The sequence below is a fragment of the Musca domestica genome, unplaced genomic scaffold (genome assembly GCF_030504385.1).
Source record: "Musca domestica strain aabys unplaced genomic scaffold, Musca_domestica.polishedcontigs.V.1.1 6, whole genome shotgun sequence".
NCBI classification, from domain to species: Eukaryota; Metazoa; Arthropoda; class Insecta; order Diptera; family Muscidae; genus Musca; species Musca domestica.
The window spans coordinates 25,865,722-25,889,851 of NW_026712363.1; the positions used below are offsets into that span (position 1 = coordinate 25,865,722).

At 37.4% G+C, this 24,130-nt stretch overlaps 1 protein-coding gene across 1 annotated transcript in view; it reads left to right on the forward strand.

The window, feature by feature from the left end:
- Positions 1-10,871: 10,871 nt before the first annotated feature.
- Positions 10,872-24,130, forward strand: part of LOC131805756 (ubiquitin carboxyl-terminal hydrolase 32-like) — a 36,838-nt gene continuing 23,579 nt past the window's right edge. Inside the window, 12 exon segments of the mRNA XM_059129327.1 lie at positions 10,872-11,460; positions 16,607-16,841; positions 16,903-17,179; positions 19,219-19,447; positions 19,508-19,719; positions 19,784-19,955; positions 20,032-20,316; positions 20,375-20,743; positions 20,807-20,923; positions 20,926-21,795; positions 21,876-22,181; positions 22,236-22,624. Of these exon segments, the coding sequence (XP_058985310.1) occupies positions 11,403-11,460; positions 16,607-16,841; positions 16,903-17,179; positions 19,219-19,447; positions 19,508-19,719; positions 19,784-19,955; positions 20,032-20,316; positions 20,375-20,743; positions 20,807-20,923; positions 20,926-21,795; positions 21,876-22,181; positions 22,236-22,624 (3,519 nt within the window). The 5' untranslated portion in view covers positions 10,872-11,402.

Consider the following 24,130-nt stretch of genomic DNA (forward strand, 5'->3'; position numbering starts at 1 on the left):
GCTATGTGTGTGTTTGACCTCCTCCTATGGTTTATGGTGGCATGGTGCATATGCATGTGTACAGTTAGAATCTATCTCTCTCTCATTTACACTTAATGATAATTTAGGTTAAGTCATATTATCATAACTAGTTCTTAAGAAATATTTTTAATAAATAAATTCAGTGTAGTAAAAATATTCCAACGGTGCGTACGTTTCTTCCGCGAACACCAAGTCTAAATGGAATCGTATTTTAATTTCGAGTTTTATGAACTTCATTTATTATTCAAATTTTGAACCTTTGTGGGGGAGGTACCAGAAGGAGTGAGCCAATATATTTCATCTTAACACCAGATCTTGTGTTATAGAAAACGTTGAGTTGTGTGAAATCTGAAGAGAATCGGATGCTTAGTTCGGATCATTTTAATTATTCAAAATCTCGACCCTTTGTGTGGGAGGTACCAGAAGGATTGGTCGGATAACTACCCTCTTTATAACAGATCTTTTGTTGATAGAAATATTCAGATTTGCCAAGTCGACAAGGAATCGGATGTTAATTTCGAGCTTCTGGGATATTAAAAATGTTGACCCTTTTGTTGAGAGGCACCAGAAGGAGTAGACCGATATATTCCATGTTCACACCAGACCATTTTCTTTGAACATTTCGACAATTTGCGGGGGAGTACCAGAGTGGGAGTGGACCGAACCATCCCCTAACTCGATCTAAGTTTGACAATAATATTAAGATATACCAAGTTTGGACCAAGCGGAAGCTCCCTTCGAGAGTTATCGTTCGCACCAGACAGACCGACGCACATCGCTAGATCGACTCCAAATGCCCTGAAACGGATTTGGTCCAAAGAGACCTAGGTCTAAAACCGTTATTTCAATGAGACATTTTTTGGCCGTATCAAATACCCTCTCTATATACCCTCTCGAGGGTATAAAAACAGAAAAAAAATATTGGTAGGCAATAACCTCCTGATACTAGGATATCTTATTGCCCGCTGCCGAATCAAGGTAAGTATGCCACCAGCAAAGGCAGAAAAATACAAAACCCTGAAAAAAGGATGATAGGTCATCAGTCACTTTTAACGACTGATCCAAAAGGTGCGCCGAGTATTTTAACTGACAATTACGTATTAGATCTCTTCCCGCCGAAGAGAAACCACCACAGTTTACGATGGGTGATGTTGCAAGTGTCATCCGAAACGCTATTTCATCCAAAACCAGACGGAATCTCAATGGTAATGTTAAAATAAAAAGTTGGAAACTTTTAATAATCAACTCTATGTGAGGACGCCAGTCATACATGAAATTCCGAAGCAAAAAATCCAACCCTGTAGAGTGAAACATGGTGATCACCCAGGTGGAGTGATATCATTGAGTCGGGACCCAGCGTTGATGTCACCTATCTCGTGAAGCTCGCCGCCTACTCCCACGCGAGGGATTTGAAAATATCCGCCACTTAATCAAATGCCACACATAGTCTGCGGAGATGAGAACAGAGAATGTGCAGGTAGAGGAAAATATAATATATAATAAATAAAAGACCCAACATAATCTAGAGAGTAAGGTCCACCTCTATGAAAAAGAGCCTCTAGATCAAGAAACCTGTCCGGCAGGTCTGAGTGGCATTCAAACTGATGCAGTCACAAATGCCATCAAAAATGACAGTATAAATACCGTCCCCCAACCATACATTGCAGCTAAAGAAAGTCGGCCGCCTAGACAATCAAGGGTAGTTTAAGCGCAATTACGCTCAGGATGGTGCAGTTATCTCAATTCGTTTTGGGCACGATGTGATGAAGATGTGCGTAACGTCTGCCCGTCGTGTGATCATTATTTGCCCTGCCAGACCTATCCCACTCAGCCAGAAATTTTTTGACTTCAGCCCACGAAAGTAGAGGAATTTTGAATCTGGGGCTAGGACCGGATTTGCAGAAATTAACAAACCATGTGAAGCTGTTACAACCTCAAGCTACTAATTGGGGTCCACTTTTCAGTATTTAAACGCCTTTTTCGGCCTTTTTGGACTTTTTAAAGGCTTTATACATTTGCGATGTCCGTCCGTCTGTGGCAATCAATCTAGATTCCGAACGAAATGAATTAGGTTGATAAAATTTTACTCAAATATATTATATGTCTGCAGGACTTTTTGTATTGAAAATGGGTCATGTAGCCCACGTTTTGGTATAGCCCCCACATAATGGTACCTCAAGACATTGGGTATTTTGATGATTTTAGTGACATTATTCATCGGAATTGTTTCAAATTTGTTATTTAAAGTTCGTAATGGATACTACAGCCTGAGACAGAAATTTTTCTGTGCAGATCCACGTTCTGGTATAGCCCCCATATAATGGTATTTTGATGATTTTAGCGACATTATGCAACGGCATAGTTTCAAACTTGGTATTTGAAGTTTGTAATGGGAAATACAGCCTATGCAAAAAAAAATTCGTATGCATGTCCACGTCGTCGAATAGGTTCCATATACGGCACCTCCCGATATTCGGTATTTTGATGATTTAAGTGACAATTTTCACCGGAATTGTTTCAAATATGGTATTTGAAGTTCGTAATGGATACTACAGCCTAAGACAGAAATTGTCTGTGCAGGTCCCACTTCATCGCAAAGCCCCCACATAATGGGGGGACATTATTCACCGGAATCGTTTCAAAATTTGGTTTTTGAAGTTCGTAATAGATTCTTCACCCTATGACAGAAAATTGTCTGTGCAGGTTCTCTTCTTCGCAAAGCACCCACATAACGAAACCTCCCGATACTCAGTATTTTGACGATTTAAGCGACATTATTCACCGGTCCACGTTGTCGTATTTAGGTCCACGTTGTCGTGTAGACCCTAATATAACGGCAACATTCGATATTTTTACAGATTTTTAAAAGATTTGATTTGTTTTGAAAATTGCCAAATTTGTTCCAAATAATAAAGGGTATTCAAAGTTCGGCCCGGCCGAACTTACAGCTTTGTTGTGTGTCATCAAATAAATGTTATTGCTAAACACAAAATTAAACAATAATAAAATAGAGATTGGTATCAAATGTCCACTAACCCCCAAAATTGTTTAGTAAGGCAAATAGTTATTCCGGAGCTAAGCTAGCCCGTATGAATTTCTTTCTTCTTCTCTTTATTAACATCAAACAAATTTTCCACAAATTTCAATAGCAACCAATTAGAAATTTGTGATACATTTTACACAATTTCACCTCTTTCTAGGAATGAAGAGCAAGCGATCAAGTAGCCCATAGATTAATTTCTTTAAACCCTCGGATGACTCACTCACGACCAGCAACATTACTTGATTATAAATACAATGTATAGTGATTTATGTGGCAATGTGTGTGGGGGGGAGAGGAGAGAGGCTGGGTGGGGGTGCTGGTTTGAATGTCTTTCTATGTGTAAGTATCAACTAATATAAAATGTTTGTCCATCATGTCTTTAATTTGCCATAATTAAAGAAACTAAAACAAATTCCTTTATTCTACTTCTCCTTCTCAAAGAAGAAATAAAAAAATTCCAAAGAAACAAAAAAAATTCTATAGAAAATTGAGGGAAAAAACTGCGCGCTTTTTTTTGCTTTTTCTCAATGCAATAACAACAAAGGAATAGTCCGAGCCAGCCAGCCAGCCAGTAGTGCACACAGTTCATAGTCAGCAGATCAGAAAATTTAAATAGTTTCGAGTGTGCATTTTCTTTATTTGAATGCAATCATCATCGGGGGGGACAGGAACCTAGAGACGGACGAACCCTTCATAGAAGCATGTGATTGTTGTAGTATTGCTAAGAATTTCTGAATTCTCTGGCATAGTACCCATACAGAGTACGGATAGTAGGGTGTCACTGCGTCAGCGGCGACCAGCATTCTTCTTCCTCAGTTTTTATTGATATTTGCAATGTGAAGAATCTGCAGGCATTAGTTTGTCTATTCTCAATGCATTTGCATTGTTGTTGCCATTATTGTTTTTATTTGGTCTCGTGCTGTGCTGCCGCCGTCCATCCACATTTGTTGGCATCGATTCCTCCTCTCTTTCCCCGGCATGGTAATTCCCTTTGCCCAGAAGCGGGTTCAAGTAGTTTACATTGACGTTTTATTTATTGTTTACAATTTTATTTTTGTTTTCGGCCATTGGCTGGTTGGGGATAACAATAGCAACAAAATAAAAATTGATAAACCTTTTTATCTTTGTTGCTTTTTGGGAGGACAACAAAAGCAAGGAACAATTTCAAAAAAAAAAACCCTTAAAATTTCCCTTTTAAATGATTTAAATACCGAATATCGCGAGGCACAATTATATGGGGATACACGAAATCGTTGGCCCCTATAGCCAAATATCTGACAGACAAAGCAGCAGATTTTCAATTTTGATACAATTTCGTTGAAAAATATGACTAAATTTTCAAATGTCGAATATCAGGAGGTACCACTATATGGGGACTAGGCTACAACTTGGGCCTATGTGGACTGTTCTTTGCAAGAATGCTCCAGTCAATTTACAAAACTATGACTTAAACACCAGAAAAAACATAAACTGGTGGTGCTGTGATACCGGGTCTATAACAAAATGTGGATCTGGCCTAGGTGGACGTTTTAAATTCCGAGTAACATTTTATCGACATACAACATTTCATTCGGAAGCTAGAGTGATTTCAACAGATGGATGGGTTCTGAAATTTTTATTTCGAGGAGCTACAAACGAAATGATAAACTTAATATACCCTCCAAAACCTATGGCGTGGATATAAGCCAAACTCAATGCAAATCAAGTCGGACCTCCTTCCTCCACAACATAATAATGTCATGGATAACAAGTGAAAAAGCTGTAAGTTCGGCCGAGCCGAACTTTGAATACCCTTCACCATTTGAACGAATTTGGAAATTTTCAAAAAAAAAAAAATCCGATAAAATTTCTGTTAAAATCTTAAATATTCAGAATGTAGCCGTTATATTAGGGTCTATACGACGACGTGGGCCTGCATAGGCAACTTTTGTCATAAGCCATTACAATATTCAAATGCGAAACTGTCGAATGACGAATGTCGCTAAAATCATCAAAATACCATTTTATGGGGGCTACACGAAGACGTGGACCTGCACAGACAATTTACTGTCATAGGCTGTAGTATCCAATACGAACTTCAAATACCAAATTTCAAACAATTCCGGTGAATAATGTCGCTAAAATCATTAAATACCGAATATCGGGAGGTGCCGTTATATGGGGGCTATACGAAGACGTGGACCTGCACAGATAATTTTCTGTCATAGGCTATTGTATCCATTACGAACTTCAAATACCAAATTTAAAACAATTCCAATGAATAATGTCGCTAAAATCATTAACATACTGAATATCTGGAGGTACCGTTATAAGGGGCTATATGAAGAGTGGACCTGTGCCGACAATTTTCTGCCATAGGCTGTAGTATACATTACGAACTTCAAATACCAAATTTCAAACAATTCCGGTGAATAATGTCGCTAAAATCATTAAAATACCGAATATCGGGAGGTACCGTTATAAGGGGCTATAGGAAGATGTGAACCTGCACGGACAATCTTCTATCTTAGGCTGTAGTTTCCATTACGAACTTCAAATCGAAAATTTGAAACAATTCCGTTGAACAATTTCGCTAAAATCATCAAAATACCGAATATCGGGGGGTGCCGTTATATGGAGGCTATACGAAGGCTGTAGCCAGAGATCTTCTGGAGTGAGTTGGGTAGGTTTGGCTGTGCAATTAAAAAGGTGCAGCGTATTGTGCGCGCCTGTATCACACGCCGGGCAGGCGTCACGCAGATCTTCGCCAATTCGTGCCCAATACGAATTGAGTCGACTACACCATCCTGAACGTTTTTGTGCCAAAACTTCCCTGGTTTGTCTAGGCAGCTGGGGTCTTCAGCTGCAATGGATGGCGGGGGTGGAGTCCGAGGACGACATTTATCCTGTAATTGCTGATAGCATCTGCGACTGCATCGGTATGAATGCCACTCAAACCTGTCTGATTGGCTTCTTGTCTAGCGGTTCTCTCTTATAGCATTGGACCTACCTCTCTAGATCGTGTATGTCCTTTCTGACACGCCATATCATGGTTATGATGACTCTCACGGTAGCACCCAAGCAGGTACTGCAACGAAAGCATATGATTATGCTGACATAAGGGGAGGACTTTTGCCTCCTCATGTAGATGGTCCATTGGTGTCATGAGGAGGCACCCTGTCGCAGGTCTGGATGTACTTCCACTGCGTAGCACTAGTATTCGCAGACCACACTGGAGCCGCATAGCTGACCACAGGTCAACATGGTTTCCTTGCCCGCACCCTCAGATGCTGCCGGCTAGCGCCTTAAGGACCTTGTTCCTACTTTTCATTTTGTCCCAGATAGCAATGGCTTGCGCGGACGACTTGAGCAATGCTGTCGACCCCTAGAATTTGGTGTAGTTCGTGTTCGGTATTAAATTCCCCTCGATTTTCACATTCAGCTGTGTTCTCATCTCCGCAGACCATATGGTAAAGAGTGTGGTCGTTGATTTCGTGGCTGATATTTTTCCTCGCGTGGAAGTATAGGCATAGGATTAGGATTTTAGTGTAGTTCACGATGGAAATTAATTATCTCTAGGCCTGTACATTCGGTTGTGTTCTCATTTCCACGGATCTTTAGGGAAACTAATGTGGCGTTTGGGGCCTTCGTGGCAAATTCCTCGCTTGGAACAAGGCAGCAAGCTGCACGAGATAAAAGTTCAGCCATACACACATGTTAACAACCAAAATACCCGATATCCGATAGTGCAGTAAACCGCATATATAAAGATCTCAATGTCGTTTGGGTGGGGGAGGAATTCCGGCAAAGTAGAGGTTTAACAGTTTCGGAGATATGTATCAGCATACCTTGGGAAGCAACACCCACATTGGTCGATTACGCCCCAATGTCGCTTAGCTTATAAAAGACTGGTCATCAAACTGGGACCCGGGACTCTATAGATTGATTCTTCAACTAATACCCATACTAAATTCCCTTCGCAGTAAAATGTCTCATGAGAGCAGCTTTAAACAAACTTTTAGGCCTATAACTATGAGATGTAAAGACTTTTCCATAATTGAATGTATAAGGGCAACCTGTGGTAAATACATGCATTTGAGGCGTCCATGGTAAGCCAATCTATGGACTTAAGCTGGTTTAAAATAAATCTCTGACCATCAGTTTGTATTCGAATATTATCTGGGCTCTATTCAGAAGGTATGTCCAATTGTCAAGACTTTTTTTCCGCCAATTCCTTTTCAAATCCAAAAAAAGAAATCAAATAAAATTCCTACGAGACATTACGCCATATCCCAATGTATACAAATAATCACTCGCCAATATAGGACAAATCCCTGAAAACTATTTGGGAAGATGTTTAATTGTTTATCTTGTTTACTTGTTCTATATATTTTTGCAAGGTGGCTCTTGTCTTTCTACACATTTAGAATCTAGAAAAGAAAAAGAAATTATAAATACATTTGGCTTTTTGAATAACAAGGGGGGAGGGGAGGAGGCTTAGGGCATACCACCACATTTGTTTGGGAATGGCCAAGACAGGCCGCCGCAATTGCTCCCTATTTTTCCACTATGGTTATGGTTTAGGACAAAGATAATATTCATTGTTTCATTGAGAATTTGTGTTTTCTTATATCAATGAGGGGGGATCTTGTTGCGGAAGTTTATCTTTTGTATATATCGTACTTTGACTTTGGAGCTGGCACAACAGCAACAACAATACAGTAGCCAACAACAATCCCTAACATATATAGCAGCACTGTGACGACGACGACGACGAAGCAACGTCGCAGACCCCTCCTTTCTTCGACCAACTTTTTCTCAATAAATAAATGTACATGGTAGCCAGAGTATGTAATGGGTGACGACAATGTTGTTGGTGTTGTTTTTTTTGTTTCTGCACTATCACCACTTACAGGGGAACTTACAATAATTTTTGTTTTTTTGGATAAATTTAATATTTTTCTGTTCATTCATTGTTACTCATACTCTCCAGCCAAGACGACGGGGCATATTATTTTTCTTTTTTCTGCTACACACACACACACACACGAACACTTGTACAATCATACACAATATACTTATATGTTCCCCGTCCGTCGTCCGTCCGTGTCACCCATCTTCAACAACAACGACGGACGGCGGCTACGTCAACGTCGTCGTAGTCGTCATCCATCATTTCATTTGATATCATCTCCAAAACCACCAACCAACCAAACAGCCAACCAAACAATTTGGCAAGATACACCATAATAACTCACCTATTGTCGATATAAATGTTGTATTGAAGGCATCTTCAGAGAATCGGAATAATATGCACGTTTTCCAACACCAGAATCACCAATTAACAACAATTTGAACAGATAGTCGTATGTCTTAGCCATTATTCTCTGATAAAATAAAAAAACACTTTCTGCGCGAATGCGTGTTACTTCTTCTCGAGCAACGAACAACGAAAAAATACAACACAAAACCAACAACCAAGCAATTTGACGACGACGTAGACGATGTTGTGATGATGATGAGGATGGTTGCTGTTGCTATTTTTCCACGATCGTTTCTATTTAATACATAAATCGAATACCACCGACGTTCTTCAATTATTGTATATTCTCAAACTTTGAAATCCTTTTCTTGTTACTTTACACTTCTCTGATGACAAAATCAAAATCTAGTCTTTCCACACAATCAGTCTACAAAAATTTTTCGTCGACGACTTTATGGTGGTTGATAAGTGTTGCCAGAAGGTTGGTTATCATGTAAGCACTGAGAGGTTCACATGAAAAAGATGAAGCACTGTCATCAATTCCCTTTGCATGAATCGAGGGTGCATAGCAATTTTACTTTATCTTGACCGTCGTCTCCTTGTTTTTCTCTCCTCATTCGTAACTCCATTTCTTTTTAATTCTGTATTTTTCTGTTCGTTATTCATCATCTACTTGTTGTTAGATGACCTGTTACAATATAGGTGGCATGTCCACTAGTCAAGTTGTTTTATTATTGGTCCAAACATGGTACAATGCATGGTACAATGAATTCAAGGTAGGGCAGAACTACCATATGATTTAAATTTTTTTTATTTTTCTGGCTTAATATGTCAACTTCATTTGCTTATGTGTGTGTCTTCTTATTAATAATAAAAAAATTGTTCAGAAAATATTAAAATTCGGGTGTTTTCAAAATGCTTATTGCAACGAATGCATCGACAAAATCTACAGTTTTTGTCGCGAAATAAACCATAAGAGATATATAGAACATGATATTGAAAAGAAATTTTGACCATTCATTCAGTTTTCGCGGTTTTAAATTATTTATTCAAAATCAATGCAACAAGTTTGCTTTTTTTTATTGTTTTGATAGTAATTCTGACATTACAAGCCAAACAGGTAGATCTCTATACTTGCAATTTTTTCAAAGTTGACCTACCTTCTCTTCATTGTACCATGGCTGGAAACCAAAGCGTAGTCCGACGTCAAGAAAGTGGGCGGAAGAAAACAGTAAAACAGTAACATCAGCAGAAATGTTTCGAAAAGTAAAGAAGCGGCCGAAAAATGGCTCGTGAGCTGAACATATCGCAATACTCCATTCAGAAAATATTGAAAAATGAGCTCGAGGTAAAGCCATTGAAATTCCAAAAAGTGCAAGAACTTACACCGCAACAGAAATAAAATAGACTCAAAAGAGCTAAATAGTTGTTTGGCTTGGCCGAAAGTGATGAACTGCCGAATTTGGATTTCTCCGATAAGAAAACATTCGTTGTCCAGCAGTAGGTTGTATTGTTTAACTTCTAATTGATCCCATGGTACAATAATAAGGAAAGGTAGAGCTAGCAGCTGATTACAATTTTTTTTAAGTGTGCCCGACTTCTGTCAATTTTGTGTATGTATTATTGTTTTGAAAAATAAAAACAAATATTAAATAGCGGGACGCACATTAATGATATTAACCAAATTTGCCACGGATTTAAAAGATTGAAAATTTAGGATCATATTTTTAAGAGAACGTCCAGGCATTTCATTCACCTTTCGCTCTATTTGATGCATTTGAAAAATTACCAAAAAATATAATAAATGAAAACTTGTTGGATATAATTTTGAATAATTCTGACAGGAAGCGGGCATAGCCTCAGGGCTGTATTTCTGTAGTTTTACGAAGCTGTTCTACCTCTTTATTGTACCATGATTGATCCTATGTTTCCTTCATGCACGAAAATCTTATTTTCAGTTATTCTTTAAATGAGACATTTAAGTTGGATTGAATTTTACAGCTTTCTCCCTGGTTCTTGTGTCATATGGTTCATAATTTTGAGTTATGCGTAATTGATATGACAATTTTAATCGAAAACTATTGGGATAACCCATTTATATGTAAACGTACTGTAACATGTTTAAAACTACGCACAATTTATGAAAAAAAACTCGAAAATGACAGATGACTTGTCGATGTAAACGTGACATAAAGTTTTGGGTTTCTGTAGATATATATTTTATTATTATAATTTAGCTATTTTGCATTATATTCAATAGGTACTTTACAAATCATTATATAGAAACCACAAATTGGTGTTAAGAGTGTATTGCTTTCATGGCATGATTGCGTTGTTAAATTAAAAACAAACAACTTCCATTTATATATTCAATATTGCGCATAAATTAACAACGAACGCCTTTCATTTCGTTTTCACCGACCCTTTGTTTTTTGTGTTATCAATGCACTGTGAACGCTCCACCAGCCCCAACAGTCGAGAAGAAGAGCTAGTATTGTTAACTTACAATGAAATTTCTTTTTGGTCATAAGATGATAATTTTCCAAAATAATATGGTGAAAATGTCGCATTGCAACATTGATAGTTGGCCAAGACGGTGTACTAATGAATTCCTGTGCAAAATGGATATGAAATTGGAACGCAAGTTATGAAAAACAAAATAAATAAAAAAAATAAAGTGTTAATAAGACGAAAAAAAAAAATCGTGTAATTGGCCTGAGAAAGAAGTGAAGAAAGAAAAAGAGAAATAAAAACAGACGTAGTTTTTTTTTCGTATTGTAACTGCCTCTGCTTCAAAGGCAGCAGTTTGGAGTATACGTGAGTGTGTGCGTGCGGGTTCTATGAGTTTTTGTTATTGTTATTTCGTTTGTCTTCTTTTATGAACGACAAAAACAACGACGAAGAACGCAGAGAATATAGCGAGCGAAGCCAGCGTTTTTTGTAAGGTGTCGTCTCTCCGGAATTTGAATTCCACTGAAGTTTGTTTTTTCTTTCTTTGGTTTGGCTAGCCAACCAACCAGCCAGGTGCAGTTAGCCATCCGCACTTCCATTTACAGATATTAACCACCACCCCACCCATTTTGCAAAGACAGCAAAATGGGTGCAAAGGAATCAAAACAGACTTGCATTAGTTATGAGGATGCAGTCAAAAGAGGTAAGCAAAGAAAAAACTTGGCTAATTATTTTCTTTTTGTATGGGGTTCATCTATTTGTGATTTATAGTCATCTTATTATTTGTGGTGGAGGCCATGAAGATAGCTGGTGTGGTGGGGGTGTTTTTGCTTTCTTTTGCAATGTCCACTACATGTGTGTGTGTGTGTGTGTGTGTGTGTGTGTATAGGAGAGCGCGGGGCCAACACCGAAAGGGGGTCAATGAAATGGGTTATTTTGCCTTATGGGGAAGAGGGCAAACAAGAGTGTAGAGTTCTTTATTTTTTTTATCATTAACTTTGTTGTTGTTTTCAAGTTTTTCTTTTATTTCTAATTTTTATTATTGTTTTCGTAATCTTTTTCAACGTCTCTTTAATTTTTGATTCTTAGATTACTATGATAGATTTTAGTTAATTTGTTTCTGTTGTTGTTTTTAATAATTTATACGCGAAGAAGAAAACCCAACTGAAGGTGTGTGAGTGAGTGTGCGTGTGGACTTATTGTTTTGCCTGTAAGTCGGATGAAGTTTATGACATGAGGGGGATTTTTTTTCTCTTGTTGCGGGATGCAAAAATGTTTGGCAATCTGGAATTGCGATTGAAACTAATGACTTAGATACCTACCTACAATTAATAAATATATTTAATTGATATCCTTATGATTGAACGCAAAATTCAGTACATTATATACTAGTAACCCAATTTACTAAATTTAATCAGTTAAGAACTTAAAATACAAGGTGAGATAAAAAAATGCAACAAAGTCAAACGCCATAATTTTTTTCCTTTTTTTTAATTTTTTTTTGAATGAAAGCAAAAATGTCGGAAATAGCATCAAATTTTAGAATAAGTTTTGATTTGGTCGAATTGGTCACCTTTGGCCTGAATTATGGCCAATGAAACCGTCACACGTTGCCCGAATGTTGCTCTGCGGTGTTTTGGCCCATTCCCGGCGAAGCGCTTGCTTGAGGTGCTCGACACTTTGGTATTTTTTAGTGGCAACTTTGCTTTCCAAAATACTCCAGACACTATAGTCCAACGGATTGGTATCCGGAGATTTTGGTGGCCACTGTGGGCTGAAAATTAAACAAGGAACCTCATTTTGTAACCATTCTTAGTAATATTCTGAATATCTTCAAATTACACACATCACTATACTTTTATTACCCCAATGCCTGGTGTGAAGATGGAATATATCGGACCATTCTTTCTGGTACCTCCCCCACAAAGGGTCAATATTTTGAGTATCCATGGAGCTCATAAAACACGAAATTGACATCCGATTCCATTCAGACTTGGCTCATCTCAATATTTCCATAAGCACAAGATCTGTTATGAAGATCGGACCATTCCTTCTGGTACCTTCCCCACAAAGGGTCAAAGTTTTGAATAACCAAACGATCATGAAATCCGATATAAGCATTCAGTTCTCCTTAAATTATACACAACACAATATTTTTATTAACCCAAGGTCTGGTGTGAAAATGGAATATATCATCCACTCCTTCTGATCCACTCCTTCTGGCACCTTTCCCACAAAGGGTCAATATTTTGAGTATCCATGTAGCTCATAAAACACGAAATTAACATCTGATTCAATTCAGACTTGGCACATCTCAATATTTCCATCAACACAAGAACTGTTATAAAGATGGTACAGATCAAACCATTTCCTTTGGTAACTCCCCCACAAAGGACTCAAGATTTTGAAAAATAAAACCCTCAAAGAAAGCAAAATAAGAATCTACCTCTCCTCACATCCAAATATTTTTGCTAACGCAAGATCTGTTGTGATATATTTGCCAACACCAAAAAGGGTCACAATTGACAATACTTAGCTACAAATTCTCCACAAAAATATATTTTTCTCCAAAAAAAATTTTATCCGCAGTCTTTTCTCTACAAAAATATTTTATCCGCAATGTTTTCTCCGCGACAATGTTTTGTCCGCAAACAATTTTTCTATAAAAATATTTTATTCGCAACATTTTCTCTACAAAAATTTCTCCACTAAATTCTATCCACAATTTTTTCTCCACGAAAATATTCTATCCACAACTTTTCTCCGCGATAATGTTGTATCCGCAACATTTTCTAAGCGAAAATATTCTATCTGCAATATTTTTTCCACGAAAATGTTGTATCCCTAATATATTCTCCACATAAATATTTTATCCGCATCATTTACTCCACAAAAATATGTTAACCGCAACATTTTCTCTACGTAAATATTTTGTCCGCAACACTTTCTCCACGAAAATGTTGTATCCGCAACATTTTCCACAAATTTTCTCCACAAAAATATTTTATCCGCAATCAATATTTTATCTGCAACATTTACACTACAAAAATATGTTATCCGTAATATTTTCTTCACAAAATGTTGTTATCCGCAACATTTTCTCTACGTAATTATTTTATCCGCTACCTTTTCAACACGAATATGCTTAATTCGCAACTTTTTCCCAACGAAAAGGGTTTATCCGCAACATTTTCTCCACGAAAATATAATTTCTGCTATATTTTCTCCACGAATATGTTTTATCCGCATTCTCCCCGAGAATATTTTAACTTTTTCTCCACGAAAATATCCTATCCGCAGCATTTTCTCCACGAAAATGTTTTATCCGCATCATTTCTCTAAGAAGAACGTTTTGGACGAAACTTTTCTTCTATAAAAATGTTTCATCCGCAACCTTTTCTCTACAAAAATATTTTATCCGCAACATTTTCTCCACAAAAATATGTTATCCGCAACATTTTATTCACGAAAATCTTTTATCCGCAATATTTTATTCACAAAAATGCTTATCCGCTACAAATTCTCCACAAAAATATATTTGTCTCCAAAAATATTTTATTTGCAGTCTTTTCTCTACAAAAATATTTTATCCGCAACAATTTCTCCGCGAATATGTTTTATCCGCAACATTTTCTTTGCGAACATTTATTATCCACAAACAATTTTTCTATAAAAATATTTTATTCGCAACATATTCTCTACAAAAATATTTTATCCGCAAACAATTTCTCCACGAAAATATTCTATCCACAACCTTTTCTCCACAACTTTTTTCCGCGAAAATGTTGTATCCGCAACATTTTCTTTACAAAATGTTTTATCCGCAACAAATTCTACGCGAATATTTTCTATCCGCAATATTTTTTCCACGAAAATGTATCCCCAACATATTTTCTCCACATAAATATTTTATCCGCATCATTTTCTCTACAAAAATATGCTTTCCATAACATTTTCTCCACAAAAATATTTTAACCGCAACATTTTCTCTACGTAAATATTTTATCCGCATCACTTTCTCCACGAAAATGTTGTATCCGCAACATTTTCCACAAAAATATTTTATCCGCAACAATTTCTCTACAAAAATGTGTTATCCGTAATCTTTTCTCCACAAAATGATGTTATCCGCAACATTTTCTCAACGTAATTGTTTTATCCGCTACCTTTTCTCCACGAATATGTTTTATTCGCAACTTTTTCCCAACGAAAAGATCTATCCGCAACATTTTCTCCAGGAAAATATAATATCTCCTATAAAAATATTTTATCCGCTACGTTTTCTCTACAAAAATATTTTATCCGCAACATTTTCTCTACGTAAGTATTTTATCTGCAACATTTTCTCCACGAAAATCTTTTATCCGCAACATTATATTAACGAATATGCTTTATCCGCTACAAATTCTCCACGAAAATATATTTTTCTCCAAAAATATTTTATCCGCAGTCTTTTCTCTACAAAAATATTTTATCCGAAACGTTTTCTCTACGTAAATATTTTATGCCCAACTTTTTTCTGCGAAAATGCTTTATCCGCAACATTTTCTTTAAGATTTTTTATCCACAAACAATTTCTCTATAAAAATTTTTTATCCGCAACAAATTTTCTCCACGAAAATGTTGTATCCCCAATATTTTATCCGCAACATTTTCTCCACAAAAATATGTTAACCGCAACATTTTCTCTACGTAAATATTTTATCCGCAACATTTTCTCCACGAAAACATTTTATCCTCAATTTCCTCGCCACGAATGTTTATCCGCAACATTTTCTCACGAAAATGTTTCATCCGCAACGTTTTCTCTACAAAAATCCTTATCCGCAACAATTTCTCCACGGCAATATTTTATTCGCAACATTTTCTTAAAAAAAAACATTTTATCCGCAATACTTTCTCCACATAAATATTTTATCCGCAACTTTTTCTCCACAAAAATATTTTATCCGAAATATTTTCTCTACGTAATTATTTTATCCGCAACTTTTTCTCCGCGAAGAAGATATTTGACCTCAAATGTTTCTCATCGAAAATATATATTATCCGCTATATATTCTCCCCAAAAATATTTCAACATTTCTCCACGAAAATAATTTATCAGCAACATTTTCTCTACATACGGGTTTATCCACAAATCTTTCCCAATTAAACTGTCTTATCCGTAACAATCTCGGGTTGATTTTTTTTTCTCTGGTACATTTTTATCCTCCGCCTTTGCCATGGAAAAATCCTGCATGAGATATTTTGTAAAGGTATTTCCCTTTCCTAACCTAAAAAATTCGCCCAGGGAACCCCAAATTAAGTCTGATAATGAGTCATTTCTTATTTTTTTCACGGCAAAGCCCATTAGGCTCATTCCAACCCACTCCCCCTTATGATATCCATACACTTTCACTATCAATTGTTAAACAGAAATAAAATTAATTAGGCAATATTTGTTTTATACGCAAAAACGTGGCGAAAAACAAATCCTTTTTAATAATAACAAAAATAAATATCGATCAGAACAGATTTAGAAGTGGCACAGGGGCCCCTCGACAATAAATGTATAAAATTAATAATACATGCTGCTTATGTCAATATTCTACATAAGGTTCTTTGGCAAATATAAGATAAGATTTCGAAACAGTGATTCATTATTTAAAAAAGCTATAGTAGAGTATGGGAGAGGTGGGGTGGGGGTTGAGCAAGCAATAACTTTAAATACGATTTCCAATAATTTGTACAAGACATTATTTGGTTAATACATTTAACTATTGTGATTTTTATCATTTATTGTATTGCTGACTTTTTAACATAGTAATTGATTAATTATTTGTTGTTCTATTTTGTTTTATTTTTTCTAGTCTCTGAATCGGAGTTAAGGCGCCTGAAAGAAGCCTTCAAGAAATCAGCTGGAGTTGGACGTTTTTATCTTAGCCGCAATGCCTTCCAACAGGATGTCTTGTTCGAGGGTGTTCCGGCCAATGTCACAGATCTTTTGTACACAGCCTGTGGCGGTACGAATAAGGGCATATCTTTCAAAGATTTGTTATGTGGTTTGGTTCTAATAACAAAAGGTACCGAAGATGAGAAAATAAGGTAGTTATGATTTGAATTTTTGCCAATATTGCAGTGCTAATATTTGCTCCTTATTTTCCAGATTTCTGTGGAATCTCTATTGCAACGATAGCGGTACCTATATCCTGAAATCGGATTTTACAAAAGCCCTCAACTTATTGCCCTACGAGAATGCATCCTTGTTTGCCCAAACAGATCGCATTAATTTTGAACAGTTTCAAGCGTGGTTACTGAAAAATCGCACCTCAACGGTCCTATCCAAATGGCTGTTATCCGATAATTGTATTTCCCTAACATCGGAACTGGAAACACCAACATTCTATCAAAGTTTAGCGGGTGTAACACATTTGGAGGAGAAGGTAAACAATCCCCAACCCTCAAAGAAAAATATGCTTTGTTATTTACTTTTTTTTATAATGCGCATGACATTCCTAGAATCTAAAATTGCTTTCGTTTGTTTTGTAAATGCAATAACATCTATTTCATCCATCCTCTTTCATGTGCATAGCATTTGCATCTGCACAAAGGATCAAAACAAAGAACTCCATTTGCTTTGTTTTTCAATGAAAACTATGAATTGGTCAGCTTTTAAAGAAGGTTAATGGTCCTTTGACACATAAATCTGGGAACTAAATTTGGAATAGAACATTGGCTAAGATAAGGAGAGCGTCATGGCTCAACAAATCATTTGATACGGTCAAAACTTACCTCATCTTTGAACCAAATCCGTTTCAGGACATTTGTAGTCTATCTAGCGATGTCCGTTTGTCTGTCTGGCTGGCTGGTGTGCACGATAACTCTCGAAGGGAGTATTCCAATTTGATCCAAACTTGGGACATCGTTATATTATTGTCAAACTAAGATCGAGTTCGGATATGGGCAATATCGGTCCACTTCTTCAGGGTACCTCCCCCCACAAAATTTCAAAATTTTCAAAGAAAATAATTTACTGCACAAAAACAGAAAGGATAGTCCGATTTTGCTCCAACTTTGAAAATCCTAATATTTGCATCAGTGCTAGGTCAGGTACGAAAATGGAAAATATCTTTTAACTCCATCAAGTACCTCCCTCACAAAGGGTCAAAATTTTGAATAATTATAACTCCTCCAAAATCGAAAGTAAGTCTCCGCTTGCCTTCAAATTACATACATCACAATATTTTTATTAACCCAAGGCCTGGTGTAATAATGGGATATATTGGTCCACTCCTTCTGATACCTCCCCCACAAAAGGGTTAAAATTTTGAATAACCAAAATGATTATAAAATTCGAAATAAGCTTCCGGTTTTCTACAAATTACACGCATCACAATATATTCATTAAGCCAAGGTCTGGTGTGAAAATGGGATATATCGGTTCACTCCTACTGGTACCTCTCCCACAAGGGGTCAAAATTGTGAATAACCATGAAGCTCTTAAAACACGAAATTAATATCCGATTCTATTCAGACTTGGTACATCTCAATATTTCCATAAACACAAGATCTGTTATAAAGATTGTTGAGATCGGACTAGTCCATCTGGTACCTCCCCCACAAAGGGTTAAAATTTTGAATAACCAAAACGATCATAGAATTCAAAATAAGCATTCGTTTCTCTTCAAATTACACGCATCACAATTTGTTTATTAATCCAATGTATAGTGTGAAAATGGGATATATCGGTTCACTCCTTCTGGTACCTCCCCCACAAAGGGTCAAAATTTTGAATAACCATGAAGCTCACAAAACACGAAATTAATATCCGATTCTATTCAGACTTGGTACATCTCAATATTTCCATAAACACAAGATCTGTTATAAACATGGTAGAGATCGGATCATTGCTTCTGGTACCTGGCCCACAAAGGGTCAAAGTTTTGAATAGCAAAAACGTCCATAAAATGCGAAGTAAGCATTTGGTTCTCTTCAAATTACACAAATTACAATATTTTCGTTAACCTAAGGTGTGGCGTGAAAATGTGATATATCGGCCCACTCCTTCTGGTACCTCCCCCACAAAGGGACAACATTTTGAATAACCATGAAGCTCATAGAACACGAAATAAACATCCGGTTCTCCTCAAATTACATACATAACAATATTATCAATAAGCCAAGGTCTGGTGTGAAGATGGAATATATAGGTCCACTCCTTCTGGTAAAATTTCTGGTAAATTTCACAACATCAAAATATTTTTGCAAACGGAAGATCTGTTGTCAAGATGATATATAACTAACAACCCCTTCTGGTACCTTGGTCAATTGGCTTACTGCTTTGGAACATTCCCCATATAGGGTCAACAGTTTGAATAATCATAACTCAAGGTTGGGGGTAGACATCTGTCGGCAAAATCGACTGACGGACTAGTTCTTCCAAAATTTACTATTTTTGTTCCCTTACCCTCTTTTTTTCCAGGACATTGTCGACTTGGAAAAGGAGTTTTGGCGTTTAAAAAACTCCTCACCAAATGGCCAATTAGATCGGTTATTTTTGGCACCTTTACTGAGTCCGCCAATACCAAAACATGCGCTACAAGGTCTCTTCAATGCCTTCGATGAGAATCGTGATGGTCACATTGATTTCAAGGAATTATGCTGTGGTGTCAGTGCAGCTTGTCGTGGACCAGGCGTGGAGAGAACTCGATGTAAATAGAGAATGAATTTCATTTTTGAATATTTTAATTTCCCAATATCTTTGTTTGCAGTTTGTTTCAAAATATTCGATGTTGATAGCGATGGTGTGCTCAGTCATTCCGAAACGCTGCAAATGATAAATGTTCTGCTGTATGTGGCCAAAGAGAATCGTAATGTTGATATGTACAAAGATATAACCAAACAAGAAGCTTTACGGGACATTGTCAATTTCACCAATCAAAAGGGTGGCGGAACAGCTGGAGTCAATGACAATAAAATGATGGTGAGGAAAATGAAAAAAGTTAGATTATCTCATAAATATAGAATTTATTTCCTCTTCTTCAAAGGATTCCAAACAGTTGGCCGATATGGCCATAACCCTTACCGCTGAGGACTTTATGATGTGGAATGTGGAAAGCAGTTTGAAATTGTTACAACCCTTTTTGGACTTGATATTTGAGGTGTGTCACATTGTGTTTGGCCTGTGGCCCCAATGTCGCCATATGGAACATGATATTGGTAGGATCCATTATTGCCTTTTCTAAATTCTAATAAATTATTATAATTCCAAAAAAAAAAAAATGTTTTTCTCTAGTTCGAGGTTGGCTGGATCGTGAGGAGAAACGTAAATACACAGTTGGACAATTTTGGTATTTAATATCACGGGACTGGTGGATCCAATGGCTGCATTATGTCAACAACACCACAGTGTCTTGTGAATATTGTAAAAACACCACGAACGGCACATATCAGAGGACATCATTTTCCGGCATCGATGAGGCGGTGGTATGTGATGAAACTTTTAATACAAATTCCCTGGATTCGGTGGCAGTGTGTGGTGACTTGGGCGGCGCAGTTTCGGCAGATAATTGTAGTTTAGGTAAGTAATTCTAACTTGAATTTGAAAATATTTTGAAATTTTCACTTTTTCCCCTCAGGCTCTTCCAGCAGTGGCATCTCATCATTTCGTCAGATGGGTGCCCGTCCCGGCCCCATAGATAATACCAATCTTGTTACCCCCAATCCCTACAAGAATGTTCGCACCCTTACCGGAGAAGGTGGCCATTTGAAACGAGACACCCCCTTGGTACAAAATCATAATTTCGAACTGGTTCCCAAATCATTGTGGAAGGCTTTGAATCGATGGTATGGTGATAATTTACCACTGCCACGGCAGGTCATACAGCCACCAAATACGAATCAAGTGGAGTTGGAGTTATATCCTTTAAATTTAAGGATATTGTTACATCAGATTGTGCCACAACAACAGCAGCAACAAATGGCCAACAATTGGGGAGCCATGACAAGTAAGTTTTGGAAATTCTCCATAGTTTGAAATTGTTTTTTTTAACTCTCCCATTTAATTTCAGGTAGTTATGGTGTCATTGCTTCCGGTGGAGGATTTGCGGCCATTTCATCGCCCAATGTCCTGCAACAACCTAAACGTTATTTGGCCTATACAGCAGCTTTTAGTCGATTGGCCACGGTACAAAAGTGGCGGCCTTCCTCTGTGAACAGTTGCGTTTGCGTTCCGATGATATACGCTTGTGGCACATTCCCTCGGGTAATGTGGACAACAGTGCCATTTTATTGGAAGAGGATAGTATGACGCTAAAAGAGCTAATGATAAAGGACAACGATCAAATTCTCTTGGAGATACGCAACAAAGATCAAACATGGCCCGAGGAATTGGGTTCACTGTGTCAGACACAATCTGGAGGATCTTCCATAAATGATCGTCGTTTAACACGCACCTCCATAATGTCGCTGCAATCCCCCGGTGCCACAGGTCTACACAATTTGGGCAATACCTGTTTTATGAATGCCTCACTACAGGTACTCTTCAATACTCAACCCTTGGCTCAATATTTTCGTCAAAATATGCATTTATTTGAATTGAATACTACCAATAAATTGGGAACACGTGGAAATTTGGCCACACGTTATGGTGAATTGTTAAAGGAGGTTTGGAGTGCCACAGCACGTTCGGTGGCACCACTAAAACTTAGATTTGTTGTGACCAAGTACGCTCCTCGTTTTGCGGGTGGTGGTCAACATGATTCCCAAGAATTGTTGGAATGGCTGTTGGATGCTTTGCATGAAGATTTAAATCGGGTTATGGAGAAACCATATAGCGAGCTGAAAGATTCCAATGGCAGGCCGGACAAAATTGTTGCCGCCGAGGCATGGTCTCAACATCATGCCCGCAATCAATCGATAATTATTGATCTATTCTATGGTCAGCTAAAATCGAAAGTTAGCTGCATGTGCTGTGGCCGGGAATCGGTGCGTTTTGATCCATTCAGTTTGCTTAGTTTGCCGCTACCGGTGGAGAATTATATTTACTTTGAGGTTTTGGGTAAGTTTCCAGTAGACTTCTTGCTTTTTAAAATATTTTGTGGTTTCATTATTCCTTTTTTTTTTCTCTTCCCTCCCCAGTTATACTCCTTGATGGGTCCGTGCCCGTAAAATACGGCCTGCGTCTCAACTCCGAATGTAAATATTTCGATTTGAAACGCAAACTGGCTTGTGTGTCATATTTAAATCCCAATTTCATGTTAATCTGTGAAATATGGAATTCCCAAATACGACACATTTTTCCCGACGAGGAGAAAATCAAACCGACAGCAGCCAAGGAGTTGTATTGCTATCAATTGCCCGAAGAGTGTCAAGATCGTTCCAGATCCAGTTCAACTATGGGTGTAAATATTGAAAAGGGCCTAAAGGATATACAAAGGAGTTCGGGTAAGTAACAAGGTTATTAAATTAAAAACAAAATAACAATTTCCCTTTTTATAGCAGCCATGTTGACGGCATATGATTCCTTTTCCTCACTAAATGCAATAAATAATTCCACCGGTAATGGCGCGACCACCACCGCCACAAACACAATTTCCAATAACTCCAATTTAAATGGTGGTGATAGAATCCTATATGCCGAAACATCATTTGAGGAAATGGTTGCTCCTCCTCAATTGCCAACATCACCGCCACCACCAACGGCCCAACCACAACCTAGTCAGTCGGCAGCAATAAATGTTAAGCCCACAACAAAATCCTCGGCACTGCAACAACGCTATCAGAACAATAGTTTCGACAATGTTCCCATGACCGTTATCGGTGGCGGCAGTTGTGGCCACGATGACGGTGACGAAACCGAAGACGATGACATTCATGTATCAACGAAGGTAAGGCGGTGCTTTGGAAACAATATGTGCATGCCCCAGACTTTATTATGCTTCAAGGTATGGCTATAGTTTTTAAAATTGCAAACATTTATTGTATTTAATAACGTATATACATTATATTTCCTTTTTTTTCGATAAAATATCCAAAGCACCAGGGGATGCAATGCTGAAGATGAGTAGTTAAATTTCAAAATTATGTCTGGCTAAAACATGTTGTTTCTCCAGCTTAACATGATTTCGCATTTGGTAACAATTATTTCCCTGAGAAGTTGTGAATATTTTCAGGGAGTTTGGGAGAGGTTTCAATGTTCGTTTCTTCGAATATTTTTTTAAAGGACTAGGCTGGCCAATTTTAAGGCGAATAAAATTGACATCATTTTTAAAGAACTATCCTAAATTAAGACGTAAAATTGAATATATTTTTGAATAACTATTCCAGAGAGGAAATACGAAGGCTTGCTGTTTTTATGCAAATTTTTATACCCTCAGCCATATGGCTAGAGAGGGTATATATCATTTGATACGTCCAAAATGTGCCTCATCGAAATAACGATTTTAGACCCTAGGTCTCTTTGGACCAAATCCGTTTCAGGGCATTTCCAATCGATCTAGCGATGTCCGCCCGTCCGACTGTCTGGCTGGTGCCCACGATACCTCTCGAAGGGAGTATCCGATTTGATCCAAACTTGGTACATCGTAATATTATTGTCAAACTTAGATCGAGTTTGGAGATGGGCAACATCGGTCCACTGCTTGCGGTAGCTCCCCCGCAAAATGTCAAAATTTTCAAAGAAAATAATTTACTGCACAAAACAAGAAAGGATAATCCGATTTTGCTCCATCTTTGCAAATCCTAATATTTGCGTCAGTGCTAGGTCAGGTGTGAGGATGGACAATATCTTTTCACTTCTTCAAGTACCTCCCTCACAAAGGGTCAAAATTTTGAAAAATTTATGAAGCTCATAAAACACGAAATTAACACCCGATTCCATTCAGACTTGGCAAATTTGAATATTTCCATCAACACAAGATCTGTTATAAAGATGGTAGAGATCGGACCATTCCTTCTAGTACCTCCCTCACAAAGGTTCAAAGTTTTAAATTACAAAAACTATCATAAAATCGGAAATAAGCATTCATTTTTTTCTTTAAATTGCACTCATCACAATATTTTTATTAACCCAAGGTCTGGTGAAAAGATGGAATATATCGGTTCACTCCTTCTGGTACCTCCCCCATAAAGGGTAAACATTTTGAATAATCATGAAGCTCATAAAACACAAAATTAACATCCGATTCCGTTCAGATTTGGCACCTCTCGATATTTCCATCAACACAATATCTGCTATAAAGATGATAGAGATCGGACCATTCCCTGTGGTACCTCGCCCACAAAGGGTCAAAGTTTTGAATAACAAAAACGATCATAAAATCCGAAATAAGCATCCGGTTCCCTTCAATTTACACACATGGCAATATTTTTATTAATCCAAGATCTGGTGTGAA